Source organism: Lipophrys pholis (assembly GCF_963383615.2).
Source record: "Lipophrys pholis genome assembly, chromosome: 20".
In the NCBI taxonomy this organism is placed as follows: Eukaryota; Metazoa; Chordata; class Actinopteri; order Blenniiformes; family Blenniidae; genus Lipophrys; species Lipophrys pholis.
The window spans coordinates 16,059,923-16,077,456 of NC_137648.1; the positions used below are offsets into that span (position 1 = coordinate 16,059,923).

Below are 17,534 nucleotides of genomic sequence, written 5' to 3' on the forward strand. Positions count from 1 at the left end.
CTTTAAATTTAACAACTTACATTTTTTTATTTCTTCATTTAAATATTCAAACTTTTTTTTTCCTGCGGAAATTTTCTCTTCGTTTAATTTATTCGTGGTTAGCCTGAGGTCGGAACCTCCAGGAAAATAAATCAAATGCAACGGATACTTTATTTTATGACATATTAAGGCATTCCGAGTTTAAAAGTTTACTTGTATTTTTGGATTAAAAATGTCACGCTTGTTTAAAGGACTTCGAGACGGGAGAGAAAACGTTTGACTCCAGGATCGAGACGTGTGAAGAGAAGACGATGTCTCCAGTCCAGAGTCCCTGAAACGTTGGCCAGTGACCCGAGAGGTTTAAACTTATCAGACCGAGATCCTCAGCTAACACCACCGACTAGAATAGAAAGAAAGAAACACTTTCCGCCTTATGATCCATCTATTCGTAACACAAATTTGTTGGGAATCAAACGGCTTCAGTCACTGGAGTGAACAAAGCCAGGATCAGTGGTCAGTTATGTCACATTAAATCCACACAGAGTGAATTTGTAAGAAGATGCACTTCAAACCATTTTAGGTTTTGTAAAAAGAAATTTAATGAAAGCTTTGCATTTGAAGTTTTTTGCATTTATAGGTTTTTATGCCGTCATTCGATGCAGATTGCAGGTCCTTCACCGGGTTAATACAGTTTCTGGTTTAAGCGTTGCACACGGGTTCCTGCTGATGGGATCAAACTGAGCTTTTCCATCGCTGCCATAGGGAAACATTGCTCACACTGGATAGCGCAAGATGAAATCAATAAGGACAGAAAAACCTGGATGGGACATGTTTGCGAGGTAAAGATACATCTGTAATAACACCTGAGCAGCATGAAGCTTCGATAGACAGTGCAAAGGCCACTTCAAGCAATAAAAAGCACTAATGGCTTGAAAAACATGAATGCTGGTTTAAAAAAAAAAGAAAGAAAAAAAAGCTGTGCCCGCTTTATCCTGCAGAGAAACCTGATACATGAAGTGCAAGAAGCTCGACAGGCTAAAAACAGAAGAGACGAGAGAATAAGGCGAACGTACTGTTTTATAGCCTCAACATGACGGCACACATTAAGCTTGAGGGGCCGATGTGGGCTGAACGTTTAGAGAAGATCTTCTGCTTTGTTACTCAGTTCCTCTGTCTGTGTGGTGCAGTTTGTCACACTGAAAGTCTTTTAATTTACCACACGGCAGGATGGACCCGTCTTACACGTCTTTAACTCTGCAGCTTCCAAAAGATGATCTGTCGGTCCTCCCCGCCGGTGATCACCGTGGTGCACAGGTCGTTCATCCACATGGTCGTGACGGCGCCTGCGTGAGGACGAGACCATTTACCAGCCACGACTTGAACAGCAACTTCAACTCACAGGTTTCGGTCGTCGTCTCTCTCTAAGCTTCCGAGTGACTGAGGTGACGTCGGAGCTGCACCTGAGTGAGCGGAGATCCTCTTGGTCACCGTGTTGCTGAGCAGGTCCCACAGGAGGAGGTCTCCAGACCGGCCCCCGCACAGCACAGAGTTCCCGTCCCAGCAGAAACACCTGCACACACATACACACTTCAACTCAATATATTTCTGTATCGACGATACAACAAAGTCACTTTTACGGAGAAAAACCCAACAAATCAGCAAGCAGAGGAGGAAATTCCTCCTTTTAACAGGAAGAAACCGGCAGAACCAGAGTCAGAAGTAGATTTTTAATGAATGTCTTGTATGTAAAGGGAACACAGCCAACAACGGTTTTATTGACACGTTAAAGACTTTTTTTCATAAACACTGTGTAACCAAAGATTTTACTCCCAAACTCTACATGTTATTATTTGTATAAGTAGGAAATGAGAAAACCGTTTCTCAGGTTTGCTGCGGCAGCAAACGTCCAGACTTCTATGTCTCAGAGCTCGTATCGTCTTCAATAAATACACCTCGGAGTAAAACACCTGACCTGCCTGTTCTCTTCACAAAGACAGTGCAGGGCGGAGGCGTGCAGTAATCAGAGTACTCCGAGGCGAGTCTCCTACCTCTGCTCCTCCCCGGCTCTCACCGAGGAGATGACCATTCCCGTCTGGACGTCGGTGACCTTCATGCAGCAGTCTGCACCCACACTGAGGACGTGTCGGCTATCTGGGGACAGAAACATCCCAGTCATTGCTTTCTGGCTCGGAGACTCTCGGTTCCTGCCGACGCGCGGTTACGTTCCTGTGGAGGATAATCTTGTACGTACGAGGTGTGACGTGCTGCTGCAGTAAACCGGGGTTTGGACACAAGGACATTCCTCCTCGTGTTGAAGGTTAGTTAACGAATAAACGAAGCAGCTTCCAGCCACTTCAAAGCAGCAAGTTAAACACAATCAAGAGCTCTTTGTAATAAACACGACGATAAAATCTGAATCAAACATGATGCTCAAGTACATTTAACTAAAGTTTTTGCACAGGCATAAATCCAGCATTAACATCTAAGAGCAGGTCAAGACGTTACTAAATTTCAGGAAGGAAGTTAATGACAAGGACTTCTACTCGTTCTACTTTTTTTTTTTTTTACTGACACTTTATATCCTTTAATTATGCGTTTTTGGTATTAGCTTAGATATTTCTTATTTTTTAAGTTGCTCAATGTGTCTTTTATTTGACAGTTAACGAAACTGCCTGTATATCTACGTTTTGCAATAATTCAAGTTTGATTTAATTTATTTATTTTCTACATACACACACACACGTATACATCTTGTGTGCTTTGAATTTTTCACTATTCTACTCTTATTATCAAAATTGTCATTTTGGTGTAGAACAAGTACTAAAAACATTATACTGTGAATGATTGTGAAATAATAAATGGCTTGAATTGAAAATCAAATCAAAATTCCAATGATTAAAGCATCAAAACAAATGCTGTAACAACAATAAATCTAAAAGCAGACATATGTGATTTTTCACACCCACCGGGACTGAAAGCCGTGTGGTGGATGTTCCCGGCATGGCAGTGGACCTGCTGCAGAGTGGTGTAGCTGATGGTGTCCCAGAGGGCCACGGTGCCATCCTTACAGCCCGACGCCAGCAGAGTCCCCACTGGGTTCAGAGCCACCGTGTTCACCTGGACGTGAGCGTGAGGAAGGAAGAAACCACAAGACAAGAGTGTTTTTATGATTCTTCTATAAAGGCTTCCAGAGCTTCTCTGTGGATCTGTGACCTAAACTACAAACAACTCACTCTGGTCTTTTACAGTTTTTCTAATTAAACTATATAGAGATCCCAGGTGATCATGTGCAGAGGCAGTGAACAATCACTGGTTGCTCATCCTTCACAGGGCGTCAGACAAACACCAACATTCACCTCACGTCATGTTTTTCTGAAGTGAAAACTTCTGTACAGACTCGAGTGAAGGACTTTCCTTATACCTTCGCTATAAAAACACAAACCACACTTATCAAATCAAAGAACTGCAATAGGAAATCATTATTATTGTTTTTAGCCATTACAATAAAAAAATTTCAAGAAATAGAAAGAAAAAATTGAAAAAATAAAATAAGTGGCACTCTTTGAAATAAATATAACACACAAATGTTTTCATTTCATTTCAGTGTTTTCATCACAAATTCAAGAATTGTCTTTCTTGGACTCTGGGGCTTTTCCCCTGAGCATTCCTAGGTTTCCTCCAGTTACTCCTCCAGTTACTTCCTCCCTCAGTCCAGAAACAGACAACTGAAGTACCGTAATTTTCCGGAATATTGAGCGCCTGAATATAAGCCACACCCACTAACTTAAAAAAGAAAAAAAGAAAGGTCGAAGTCACGTGATGCACCTGAATGCATCACCCATGTATTTAGCGGCATGAAGCTCATTAACCAATAGAAATCCATAAATTTGCTGCATCATTGTTTAAGCCGCAGGGTTCAAAGCGTGTGGAAAAAGATGCGGCTTATAGTCTGGACATTACGGTAAATTGTGTGATTGTGTGTGTGTTTCTCTCTGTATTTGCCCTGAGATGAAGTTGTGACTCATTCACTCAGAGTCAGCTGGGATCGGCCCCCAGCCAAACGTTTAACTTAACCATCATACTTATTCTACCTTAAACTCCAAGATAAGTCCCAGTGAAAGATTTTTTTTTTTTTAATTGCCTTGTCTGTCAAACAAATAAAAAGTGAAAGGAGCCACTATAGAGAGTCTGTAGCCTCACCCCGGCGTCGTGCTCCAGCTCAGCCAGCAACTCAAACTGGCATCTCTTGTGAGAGGCCAAGTGGCTGGACGCACAGAGCCACACCTGCAGCAACAGGAGACGCAACATGTCAGTATCTTTACCTCGCACTCAAACCCACAAAACTCAGAGCTGTGCTGATTTGTACCTTGACGGTGGAGTCCCAGGACGCCGTGTAGAGCCGGTCATCAAACCAGCACATTTCACTCACGGCGTCGTCGTGACCCATCAGCGTGTCCTGGCGACGGCCGAACGGGATCGAATAGAAGTAACTAAGACGGGAGGAGTGCGAGGGTCAGCAAGGACTCATCTAAAACCTTCATCAGACGTGCAGCTGAGTTTTGTGTACGTACACGTTGTTGTCCCAGGAGGAACACGCCACAGTTTTACCGTCGGCCAGCATCAGGCAGGACGACAGCGCCTGAAAAACACTCTTGAGTTTGAAGTGTTCGGAGAGGAGGAAGAACGAGGGGAGGAGAGGAGAGCTCACCATGTTAGAGAAGGACATGCTCCTCTGGAAGTCCGTCAGCTCTTTGGAGAACATTTTAAGTGTCGAGTCTGGAATCAAGAGGGTGTTTAGGTTTTCAATACTTGTGAAAGTATTTTGCTTCTTGAGGTTTCTGCTCAAACGGAGACAATTTGATGACACAAGATCCATAAATACTTCAAGAAGAAACTTTAGGATTTAAATGTTCTGGTGAGGAAATTCTAAGAGGGACTAGTGAATGTAGAAAAATAAACATGCCACTTATAGAGGATTCTTTTTTTTCTGGCTTTTCTCTACTCAATTGAGTTTTTTTGAATAAAGTATACAATATTCTGGCCAGGACTTAAAAGTATTTTACACTCTTGGAAAATGTACCACCCTTTTAATAAAATACACATAGTAACCACTGAACTCCTTCTTGTTGTTTTCTAACAAACATTTTTTCATACTTTTATTCCAGTTGGCCGTGGCAGAGAATCTCTTATTCCTCCAATGATGTATTTATTCTTAAATATTGTCATTAAAACTAACATTCTTGATTATGTTTATTGTACATGATCAATGACCCTGTCCAATGCATTCTGTAGTACAACATGTACCAGTAATGTCAATGAAATCCAGAGAAATGTGTTTTTTAAAGACATTTTTCAAACTATGAAGGCTTCAATTTGTGTTTATTCACTTTCCAACACTTTCAAGGATTTATACCGACTTTAAAAAGTCACAAGACCATAAAACTTAAAAAGGCTTGACGTATCCTCCCTATAATGTTACTGCAAGTTGTTTGTTTTTTTACCTTCTGATCTGCAAAGTAAAAAAAAAAAAAAAAGATCCTTTCTGTGTTTCTACAGTCGTTTGTGAGATTCAGACCTTGTGAGGTGGAGAAAATGGCTGCTCCGTCTCGAGTTACGGCGATGCCGGTCACCGCTCTGCAGCGAGCACAAAGCCTCAGTTAAAACACAACACGCACGTAAATATGTCATAATCAACAGGTGAATGTATTAGAGGTATTACAGCAAGCAGACGATGACAAAACTACAAAAGAATGACATGTGAGGGACTGAACAGTTTGGCAATTGCACTAAATAACCTCCAGTGTAACTCGTACCGTCACGTTTCATGTTTTATATGTATCCAGTGAGGAATCGGTACCATTCAGTATTCGCCTTTAGTCTTTCAAACATTTCTTCTATAGTACATGAAGGACAGCTGATGACACAACTTCATCCCGAGATAAAAATGAACTGATCTTGAACCTTTAACACCTCATTGGGGTTGAAATCTACAATTTCCTTGTATTTCAATGACTGACTTTAAAAAAAGCTTATGTAGTAATACATCAGCTTCTTGTTAAAGGTCGTCACACTAAAGTGTTATATTATATATATATATATATATATATATATATAATATTGGACCATATGCATATAGAAATTAATAAACTGCAAAATAAACTATGGTTCTGTCCAGCAGTTCATAGCTGGTGTAAATTTGAGGCAAGAGAAAGAATTATTAAGAAGACATCTAAAATGACATCTACTTCAGTGTTTGTATTTAACCTTAATAAGATCGTCACATGATCGGCTGACATCGTGCAGCATTGCTGCCCACGAGTGTTAAAATCTGCTGCAGGAGCCTCACTGTGTTTTCACTTCCTCATATTGGACCCAGATCCTTTATTTCAGTTTAGCGTCTAGAAATATTCCTGCAGCAAAGTGAACGACTTACTCTTTGTGGATTTTGTGGCTTGAAACGAGCTTCAGGCTTCCCATGTTAGTCCACGATAACTTCCTGCTCTCCTCGGTCAGGTCTTCGAAGGAAAAGTCCTCATTCTGAGAGGCTGCAACACACACACACACACACATTTTGTGCAAAATAATAAATACATTTTTTTTTTATTAAAATGTTTATATTTAATTCCACAAGTTTCGCTCAAAATGAAATTGAAGCAACCAATAAGTTATTAAATGCTAATAACGCAATAATTTTTGCCATTTCAAATGTCATAAAGCCATTAACCTTTCAATAATGTGACGAAATGGTAAAAAATTTTATAAAAAAATTAAAAAAAATACCAGAACTGAGAAAAGGTGCTTCTTTCAGCATTTGAGATAATTTTGACATTTTAACAATTTTGGCTCCTTTTTAAGTCACATTGCATGTTTTGTTTTCCAGTTTTAAGCCTTTCTTGTTTTAAAAAATTCTAGTCGCCGTTCTTGCATTTTGAGCTCGTTTTCCCATTTTAGCAGTTGTGCCTTTTTTCAAAACCCGTTCTGGCCAAGAGATAAGAGTCTTTTTGAAAACAATTGGTTTGCCTAAAATAAGACAAAATGTGTAATTTTCTGAAATCTTGCGGCGGACTACCAACAGGGGGCGCCATTATGCAGCTGGTTACCTGGAGAGAGTTCGCTGACTGGAGAGGTGAGGCTGGGGGTTCGGGTGATGTTGTGAAACCTGGGCGTGATCCTCTGAGGGTGAGGGCTGGTGAACAGCTGCGTGGGCGTCTGGCCGAACTCCAGGATCTGTGTGAGCATGGCGATCCTCTGATCCGTGTCCTCGATGCTTCGCAGAGACACGAGGCAGAACATCAGCAAGCCGTCACACAAGAGACAAAACCTCTGAATTCCTTCTAGGAAATACCTGTCGCAGTCGATGCCGCCTTCGTACGTGAGCGGGTGAAACACTGAGAGGGGAGGAGATGGAGGTTAGTCCAGGAGTCGGTGAGCTCAGAGGTTGTAGACACGACGGTGGCAGTTTTACCGTTGTGAGCCGCGACAGCCTCGCTGCCTTTCTGCTTGAAGCCAAAGACCAGATCGATCCACTCGTGAAGGTGCTCCGACACATACTGACTCTCCAGCGCCTTCTTGTGCTTCTGAAGGAAATCACTGGCATCTGGGCTCGGGACAGAGGATAGGATCGAGTTCAGTTATAAAATATTAAAAAAAACAAATTAACACTGAACGCACGTTCTGTGTTTGAGCATGTGTGGAACAAGCAATATGAGAGTTGTACACTCAACTAATGAATATCATGGCAATCTTTATTTACAAGAAAACTGCACAGAACCTGCTAAATATTTAAATAGTTATTGCATTTTGAAAAATTACTACATTACTGCCAAAATGTGATCAAATATCATATTACACTATTGCTGGGTTATATTTTTAGGCTTTATTACATTTAAAAAAGCCAAAATGATTTTATGGAATGCAGGTATTCAGTCATTGGTTGATGAAATGTGCAGGTTGCATTCCTGAATATCCTTTAACACTTTTTCAAAACTTAAAGTGTTTAAAGAAATTCTCCATCATGAAATTTGAACAACATACACAAGCATGCGCACAATGTATTCTTAAATATTTTAAACATTTTGAGTATTGCAAATGGATCAATACTTATACATATAAAAGTTTGACCATTTTTCTAAAACAAAACCTTTGTGTGCCTTTTAATACTTAAAAAAAATTAAATAATAATAATAATAGCATTCAGTGGTTTATGTATATTATACTTTTTATTTCCAGCACAGCCTAAATGTTTGATTGACTCATATTTGACAACCTTGGGAGGAAGCGGGACGTCTGTGATTTTACGGGCTGGTTTTACCTTCCGCCCACGACGGGAAAATAACGTCACCAACAAGCTTCCCGTTCTGCTTTCTGCCCAGATCAAGATTCAGTCTGTTCTCCAGGAAGCTGGAGTCCTCGCCATAAAACTCTGGAATCAGCTGCACACAGCAAGGGGAAAAAAAAAAAAAAAAAAAAAAAAAAGGCAGACAAGACGAGAAACACATTCTTAAAGAGAAACCACAGCGAGGCAGTGCATGTCGTCTCTGAAACCCTCTGATTTAGATTCACAAACGTGTTTGCATAGTTGAAAATGTGAAAAAAAGAAAAGCTCACCTCTTTGAAATCAGTTGCTCCTTCTAAGCAGTTTTTCCATGTTTCGCCTACGCTGTAAGAATCACAACTCAGTGAATTCTACTTTAGTCTTTAAAAACATGACCTCAGCGAACGTTTGTGCCACAAAAGTGTAGAATTGACTGCGTTATTATAGTGGCAGTAACGATGGCACGTCTCAAGTCGATTTAATCAATTTAAAGGGGTCATATTATGCAAAATTCACCTTCTAATGGTTTTCCAGCAGAAGAAATCGTCCCCATACCTGGAATGACGCCCCAGAAGTGAAGAAGGTCTGTCCTCTCTCTCCCTGGCTTGTTTCACTTTTTAAAGTGTGTTGCTCCAACCAGCCAATCAGAACTCAAACCCTATATAGTGTCATCGGGGGTTTAGCCATTCCCAGTCAAGCTAGGCCCTCCCTTTGACCTTCCCACAATTATACAGCTCTGCTCTGGCACATGGCACCACGAGAGGAAGTACTTCCTCCTCTTCCCAGGATGGGCATGTGTGGGCGGAGCCAGTCCAGCTCTCACAGACACAGCAGATTCTGAATGTAGCGCCTATGATCCAACATTCAAATTGATGAAAATAAAGGAAAAGCTGGATTTGGGGCAATAAACTTTGAATACAAGGTTTTTGGACCAACGAAACCATGTGAAAGTGTTGAGAAGCTGAATAATATGACCCCTTTAAGCGATGTAATTATAAAGCGAGAGCCTCTACTAAAGCTACCTGGTGAACATGCGGTCTGCGTGGTCGTAACGGCCGTTCTGGAGACACAGCATGTGCTCCGGAGCTGAGGAGGAGACGGGAGTTACGATTATGTAAATACTGAAAGCATCGACACATCGGACATCTTCAAAACATCTCCATTAAAGAAAAATAAACTTCTTCAGAGTGGAAATTCTTAACAGAAACAGTTTATAAAGGTCTGCTTGGTGTGTTCGATTAGATCGATGTATGATTAAGAGAATGAGCACAACCCATTTGAAAATCTACAGTCATGAAAACTTCAGAAATTTGCGGGAGGATCGTCCCACTATGATTTCCCAAATTTAAGAAAAACGAATTAAAAAAAATAAACCTGATGTTTGACGTACCGATTCTGACCAGGTAAAACAGGACGTATCCTGGGGAGGAGTAGTGGCTGCCGTACATGAAGCGAGGCTCCGGCATGCCTCTGTAACGAGCCTGTTGACCAGAGGACAGACCGGTGTGACTGAGGAGCATCTCAAAAGAGGGAAATGAATTTTTTTTTTTTTTTTTTTTAACTAAAACCCTCCCTGTTGGACGGGAGCTCACCAGCAGTCGGTCCAGCCGCTCCTGGTTCAGCGCCCCCACCGGTCTGCTCAGGTCTCTGAACGTAGCAGAGTTCGTCATGTCTGGGAAACAAAGTGTGGAAGTTTGAGGAGTTAAAACCCCCCATTTCCTTTTAAACCACGTCACTGTGAGGCGGAGGCGTTCCCACCCACCCAGCTGCGAGCTGGTGTAGTCCGCCAGCACCCAGGGGAAGACGGGGTACTGCGACAGGTCGTTGCAGCTGCGGTCGGCCAGGTTGTTGAGGTGCAGGAGATACTGGAAGTTACTGAGGTGACCGCGCTGCCACTGCAGCATGTAGCTCTCCGCCGTGTGCTCCGTCACATGGTTCTCTGAGCATTTAAAAACAAAACAAAAACAACATGTCAGCTTCTTTAAAATCTCAAAAAAACAGACTTGACAGGTGAGTTTTTAGGCTTCTATGGGGTTGTTCTCAGAATACAAGAATCTTATCAACTTTACAATGACAAAAGGTATTCTAATAGACTCAAACTCTATAGAAAAGTTACGATTAAAGTTAAGATTAAAAAACTGAACCGTTTTATGCTCCAATCTATGTAAATGCTATAGATTATAGTAGAAGTAAGGCGCATTGAATTTATACTAAATCAAACATGACCACCTGCAGGTGGTTTTTCCTGTCGGTTTTTGCAAATCATGAAGAAGCCGGAATTAAATGAAGGTTCAGGAAGACAGAATGGGTTTCTAAACTGAAAAACCTTCAAATACACGCTTTACAGTTCAGGTCTTTTATCATTACTAATATTTTTATTTAACCAGGAAAAAAAAACACAACACTGTTGGGATCGAACTCTATTTTTACAAGGGTGATGTGACCCAGAGGTCTGCAGCACACATCGCATCCTCAGATTTTACACATTAAACAGTATAAAATAGTTTAAATGATATAATGAAGATTTACTAATAATAATAATATTAAAGTGCATTAATTCACTGTAAAAAACACAAACACTGTATTGTTAAACCTTACTCTTTGATGCGTGATAAACAACGAAAATGATTTTTAAAAAAACAGTTCAGACATTTTGTGTGTGTTAAAGCAAAGTGGGAAGAAAACATAAAAGCTCCATTTGAGTGTGAAAATAGTGAGAATTTGCTGAATGAAAGGAAACGCCTCCATCACTACTACACCCTGTCGGCTCCTAATCAGTCTGTCGCACGTTTTTCTTTGCTCACAGTGGAAAACTTGATTTTAAAGCCTTAATTTCTAGGTTTGTGAAAAGAGGAAGGACTCAGTAAAACAGCCGTGTCGCCCGGCTGAAGGTCAAACACTTCCCAGGATCCTTCAGTGCGTCTCATGTCGCGTTTTCTTCCTCACCCAGGAACGTGGCGATGTAATAGTAGACCTCGTCTCTGTCGGCCGTGTTGTAGAACCTCAGATAGATGTCCGAGCAGAAATCGTTCTCCGTGCAGAAAACCTCCAGACCCTGAAACACAAACACGCGTGGAAAACATCCGTCGGTGTGAGGAGGGACGATCGGGTGCAGCTACTCCGTCGGCACGTCGCTCACCAGGGGCCTGAGACTGTGACGCCTTTTATAGATCCTCCGAATTCTGTGCAATCGGATTCGAATCACGTTTTCCTGAAACGAATCAGACTGATTTAAAAGCACTTTAAAAGGGTACAGGAATGTGGCACTCCGGCGGCCCGCAGCTTACCGGGTATCCGTTAAGAGGCTGGAAGTAGAGGTTCTCATCAGTTATGCACACGTGGCCTGGATTGGACACCAGAGGCATCACCATTTCCACCGCACACTCCATGTGAGGCTTCTCGGCGACGCTCTGGAAACTAACACACGGGAAATGCCCGCTCACTGCGGCGACCGTTTCTGGATTCAAATCCACAAATGAAGACTTGTGCATTATGCCTACCAGTTTTTGTCGAACGACGTCCGCGCAAGTCGGGACTGCAGGTTGGCGGCGATCTAGGAATCCACAAGACGACAAACACAAAGAGAGATTGAAGCGTGAAACGGGCTTTGGAGTAAAACTTTCAAGTGACGCTAAACTCACCATTGCGGTCTGGTCCCCGAGTCTTTCCAGACAAGACGCTCTGTGGAGCTGCAAGAGTGAAAACAGACGGCAACACTTACTGTGTTATTGTGACTATTGGATTTCTGCGCGAGCGTCCGTCTGAACGAGACACAAACCTGCAGTAATGTCTGAACCACGTCTTCGGTTTTACTCCAGACTTCCAGCTGGAAGGTCAGAGTTTTAGTTCCCTGCCAAACAGAGCAGAGTATTCGACAAAAAGCAACAGTAATAAAAGACAAAATATCAGTTTGCAGGTTTATTTCGATACGACATCCGAACCACATGAACATTATTAATAAAAAATACGACGGCGGTGGCGTCCAGCCGACTCACCCGCTCATTCCTGTACGGCGCGATGACGCTGCTCTCCTTGATGGAGATGACCTGGAGTCGGACACAGAACCGTCACAGGCGAATCGCTGCAGCAACAACGTAGCTGAAAACTAGAAGCGATCAACACGCCGCCTTAAAAAGTTAGGAGGAAGGACTCACCTGTCCACAGGAGATGGATAGAAGCGACGGCCGGGGCCTGTGGGGATTAAAGAAGAAACAAGCATGAGGTTCAGTGTGGGAACAAAATGCAGCAAACGGTTTGATTGTAAATTAACAGAGAAGCTGGTTCCAATAGAACCGCATCGTTCTGCAAAAGACGGCTTAATAAAGCTTAGAAGTCTTAAAATCCTTTAAAATGACAAGAAAAGCTCATAAAGTTGGAAGATCAGTCGTTATACATTTGAAAACTTTTTTATGTTGCATTCATAAAATTTAAGAACATTTTATTACACGTTTTGCTTAAGGAGCAATTTTAATGCACTCGTTTTAGTGATTTTTTTTTTTTTTTTTTAAACTTGTTTTCATTTCCTCCTGGCTTAAGCCATTTCAGTGTTTTTTTCTTCTTCCATTTTTAGCCATTTCCGCAGATTTTCTCTTTAGATTTGAGTGTATTCCCTTCTTTCTTTCAACAGTTTTACCATTTCAGCTTTATTTTTCAGCCCAGAGATAAGAGTCGTTCTGAAGATTTTGATTAATCAACAACAATAGGATCAAAACGGACTTACAAAGAATGTTCTGACAGCTTAAGAGCCACGTGCGGCTATAGGGCAAGGAAAAAAAAATTTCTCAAATTCTCAAAGTATAATTGAAGGTGTGAAGCAGCTCACTCGTGGAAGGGGTTCGTCTCTTTCTCCACAAACTCGATCTTCTTGCAGTCCCGCAGAGGAATCTGCACAGGAGGAGGAGAAATCATCAGCTACATGCATGTGGATCAGGAAAAGTCATTTCACAACATTTGACACTGCGGCCACATCAAACACTTTGTTTTCTCTCTTATAAGCCTCTCATTTGGTGTTATTTTTGTAATTTAATGATTCAATATTAACCAGCTTAATTTTCCCATTTCGTCGTTAAACGTTTGAACTTGTTAAGATCGAAATATGACGTTTCCTTCTTTTCACCGGGAGACTTTTACACACGTGGTTTGATTGGTTCGATCTTTTGGATTGAAATCAGGGCAAAATTAAAAAACTCATCTAACTTGCATTACAAGAATCAGGCTTTTTTTATTTTTACCTAAAAAAGAAATGCCAAGAGCATCTTATTATGTGAGAAATATTCTGACAATTTAGCATTCAACCAAAAACTGACAAGCGGGCAGAGTTATAAGTACTTTTAGTGTACTTTTACTTAAGTAGAAGTACAGGTAGTTTAGTAAAAGTACTTGTAAAGGTGAAAATGTGCAGGTTATGTAATGAGAAGAACAAAAGTACAAGTTAAACGAGAGCGATCAGAGTTCTGACATCCGCAAAATGGTTCATGTTGTTTTGACGCAATTCTTAAAATCCTTTCAATCCAGAATCTAGATCAGATCCAAAGTTTTATGGAATCTTACACGGCCTAATATCTATTTCGACATAATCTTGCTAACAGACATACAAACAGATAAATATACAGTGAGGATTTTATTACATCCTTGGTGGATGTAAAAAGGTATTTTAACTATAATGACAATCGTCTTTTTTTTCTCTTTTTCTTTAAAGCATTTTAATATCTTGGTGGTCATGTGTTGGTTATGTGTCCGTATCTATATACTCAGCAATAAGACTGATCAGCTACAATAAGGATTGAGTTACAAATTATAGAAATATTAGAAAAAATTAATGAAGAAAACAGGAATTAACCTGGCTGAACTTGAAGAAAACCATTTCAAATTACGACTTCAGGAATTTTAGGGAGGAAAAAGCAGAAACAGGAAGTCAAAATGATGAAGGGACAAACCTTTAAAATTGGCTCGGAAAGATCTTCTGGATCGAATATGATGGATCTGGAACAAACCTTGAAGGAACCTCGCCTTTTTCTAGAAGAGGAAAAAATAAAACTTTAATGAAACGGTGACATTAACGAGGTTTAACAGTCAAACGTCTACGAGAATCAATTACAATAAAAACACAAAAGGTGTGTTTACTAAATCCTGGACCACACAGCTGCTCTCGTGCTACACAAACTCACTGCAGCTTGTTTTTCTCTCAAGGTGTTTAATGAATAATAGCATTTCCCTCGGCCGTCTCACCTCTCCTTGTCGGTCAGGTCGTACGCAGTGTGCTGCTCAAAATAGTACTCCTCCAAGTCCAGCAGCAGGAGAGAAAACCTGGGAAAAAAATGAACTCTGAATAAACGAAAAGCTGATGGTAAATATCTGTAAACACCTCGATCAACTCAACTCGCAGTGACTGAAACACCAGAAGTCGGTTGAGCAGCTTTAAGGACGAGGGCGAACCCAGTTTCAATAAGGAAAACCGGCAGATGGTTTATTTATTTATTTAATAAATAAATAAAAGTCTGGTAAGTTGCGCTTGCAGAATGTGAGGCAACAAAGTCAGACTGCAGCGTTAAAACAAGAAATGCATTGAATCGAAAAATCCAAGTAAAAAGTACAAGAACTCCTAGATTTCAAATGGCAGCAAAAAATGTTGATTGAATTTAATTCAATCTGGTAAAAAAAAAGATAATCTAGTGAGCCGCCTCTCCTGGATCATTTGACCTTTGACCCCCCCGGCTGTTTACCGTCGTATTTCTCTTATTTCTATGCAGGCGTGGGAAAATCCCTTCTCATTGTGTCACATTCTGCAGCTGCAGCGCATGAATTCTAAAAATATACTCAAGAAAATGTAGATTAAGACACGAATTGTCAAAAATGATCCAGACAATGTTTCTACTAGTAGGTCAAAGCAGAGTAGACTCTCATAAAAGTGAACGAGGTTTTATATCTATTTAGTTTTGTCTTTAAATATCTAAGACTACATTTCCCATGAGCCTTTGTGTTTCCTCCGTTCCACTTCCTTCTCCTGCTCATCCTTGTTTACCAGTCGATTTTTGTTTTCTCATCATCAACAGATCATTCATTCAGCCTTTCGACCCGTTACGCCATCACACAACAACCGCTTCTTCAGAAGAAATGATGGTAAAATAGTGACTCGTGTTTTTAAATAATAATCTTGCCGAGTCGACTCCCTCATCTTCAGCGGTTCAGAGAGATCTCCTGGAAAACTGCCAAAGCGTGAACGCAGAAGTCAAACCTTGTGGGACTTGGGCAGATCTGTTGATGCAATCAACGATTGATGGACTTTGCAAATCCTAATTTGAGAAGCATCAGCGTTAAAATAAAATACAGAGCAGCATATCAAGACAAAAAATTAAAAAAAACCTGAATCCTGAAAATTAATGCCGATTTTAATCAAAAATACTTTGCCTCTTTTTTCATTAATATGGTTTATATTTGTTTATCTAGTCTTCTGTGCAATAGTTTCTTTTCCTCGCTCCTCTTTTGACGTGAAACAACCAAAAATGGTGATAATGAAGCAACAAACAATTAAAAAATAAAACACTTTTGTTGTGTTAAATGACGCAGCTCGTTGTTGTTTATTATTGACGTGGCAGGACGGATGGATGCTGTCAACATGCAATCAAATAATCAATACATTTATGTTGTGTTGCGTTAACTTGCCGACATGCATGCAGTCTGGTTCCTTTGCAAACGTATAAAGATATAAGCCATAATCCCCTGCAAGGGGAAAAGGCCTCCCCCTGATCCCTGGAGTCAGCCTCCGTGGCGCCCCCTGGTGGGGCCAGGAGAAAATGCGACTTATCGTTCCCGGTTCCTCAAAGTTGATTAGTTCTTTGCAGGCAGATATGGAGGCGAGCCTGAAAGCTTGGAGGACTCCTCTCTGGTGGTTTCAGTGAGTTACACTCATGAGTCATTAAGGACGTTTAGTTTTTTTTGTCCATTTTCTCTCTGTGGCTGCAGCACGAGAACACCGAGAGGATAAACTAATTAACTCCTCGATGTCCTGTCAAGGAGTTCCTCCGCTTTGACACGTTACCCTCCGTGTTGGTGGGGATTTGAACACTAATGTTAAGACCGACTCTCCCAGCTGACACCGAGCCTCTCATTAGCAGACTGGCCGGGTTCGAGGCGCTCCCCCGCGGCCACGGAGGTCAACAACAGAAGCCCGCTGTCAGGACCTCCAGGCCGGCGGCGGAGTGGGGGTGGTGGGGGGGGGGGCAGAGTGACACGCCAAACGGGGATTAAAGCGGCTTCAAACCTTTCTTTAGTCCGTTCCTGCGTCTTGAGAAACGCCATGGCTGCGGAGCATCCTCCTCGGGACAGTTGAGCGGCGGACTCCGGAGCAAAACACGGAAACCTGCCGCTCACCACGTGACCGACACCCCACAAACAACATGAGCGTGAGGACGTCTCACTCTCACCGGATTTTCACTGGTGGCGTGCGAGTCATGCACGAATCGTTCAAAATCACGTATATCATTGAGTCATTCCCTGAGTCATTCCTGCAACAGCCGACGAACTGTAAAGAGCAGAAAACACAAAATGCCACTGCTGTGCTGCTGCGACTCCAACGGCATTTCTATTAATACGTCACATTATTAACTTTATGGTCAGGATCGAGGCAATTGATGAGCGACCACCTGGAGTGGGTAGAAATGGTGAGCATGTGCAAATGACTCAAACGACTCAGACTTTTGAGTAAGTGAAGTAATGCATTTGCGCAACTGACTCAAATAACTCGAATGACTCTTTCCCGTCGATGTGGAAAGGTTCAAGCACAACTGACTCAAATGACTCTTTCCCATCAGTGTGGGAATGTTCAAGCACTACTCATAAAAAACTGGAGTCAGTAAAAGGAATCGAGTTTCCTATCATTTTCAGGGCACCACAGCACTAGTTTTATGCTTCCGCATTGCCCCGCCCCCTTCAATCTGATTGGACTCTTGCAGACTGTCATCACTGTGGAAAGTTTCCACCTTAATTCAATCATGAAAAGGAAGATAAACTCCTCATTTCATCAAGTGAAACAATACAGGGAGATTTGTCACAGCCTCAATTTCACGTTGAGGATGTTTATTTGATTGTCACTGTAAAAAGATTGCAATAGAATTTAATCAAATGACCAATCCATACATTTTCAGCTTCTGTATTGACTCCATGAATTTTTTTATTTTATCTTTTTATTAATTATTGACACATCAGAGACAATTTCAAAATTATCTTTTGGCTAAAAGGGGCT

At 41.3% G+C, this 17,534-nt stretch overlaps 1 protein-coding gene across 2 annotated transcripts; it reads right to left on the reverse strand.

The window, feature by feature from the left end:
- Window positions 1–556: 556 nt before the first annotated feature.
- Window positions 557–16,722, reverse strand: nsmaf (neutral sphingomyelinase (N-SMase) activation associated factor). Of its 2 annotated transcripts, none has more exons than XR_013936389.1 (31): window positions 16,554–16,722; window positions 14,522–14,599; window positions 14,230–14,308; window positions 13,116–13,177; window positions 12,448–12,484; window positions 12,289–12,339; window positions 12,072–12,143; window positions 11,935–11,982; window positions 11,794–11,846; window positions 11,581–11,710; window positions 11,433–11,504; window positions 11,240–11,348; window positions 10,056–10,232; window positions 9,886–9,965; window positions 9,684–9,774; window positions 9,316–9,379; window positions 8,587–8,638; window positions 8,291–8,411; window positions 7,445–7,576; window positions 7,325–7,367; window positions 7,080–7,246; window positions 6,413–6,524; window positions 5,555–5,613; window positions 4,688–4,755; window positions 4,551–4,618; window positions 4,346–4,469; window positions 4,180–4,263; window positions 2,946–3,096; window positions 2,028–2,126; window positions 1,440–1,549; window positions 557–1,322 (listed from the first exon to the last, which is right to left on the reverse strand). XR_013936389.1 is itself a non-coding variant. In XM_080489429.1 (31 exons), exons 1-31 carry the CDS (start codon window positions 16,589–16,591, stop codon window positions 1,228–1,230), a joined length of 2,730 nt encoding a protein of 909 aa, XP_080345555.1. In that variant the 5' UTR covers window positions 16,592–16,722; the 3' UTR covers window positions 557–1,227. The 2 variants fall into 2 exon arrangements, 1 of the variants encoding a protein (XP_080345555.1); XM_080489429.1 differs by having other exon boundaries at window positions 2,028–2,130.
- Between the last annotated feature and the right edge of the window lie 812 nt (window positions 16,723–17,534).

Coding starts and splice junctions, on each gene's coding strand:
- nsmaf (XM_080489429.1), bottom strand. CDS start 16,591: ATGGCGTTTCTCAAGACGCAGGAACGGACTAAAGAAAG. Junction 12,340..12,447: donor TATCCATCTCCTGTGGACAG/GTGAGTCCTTCC, acceptor GTCCGACTCCAG/GTCATCTCCATCAAGGAGAG. Junction 3,097..4,179: donor AGCTGGAGCACGACGCCGGG/GTGAGGCTACAG, acceptor GCTCACGTCCAG/GTGAACACGGTGGCTCTGAA.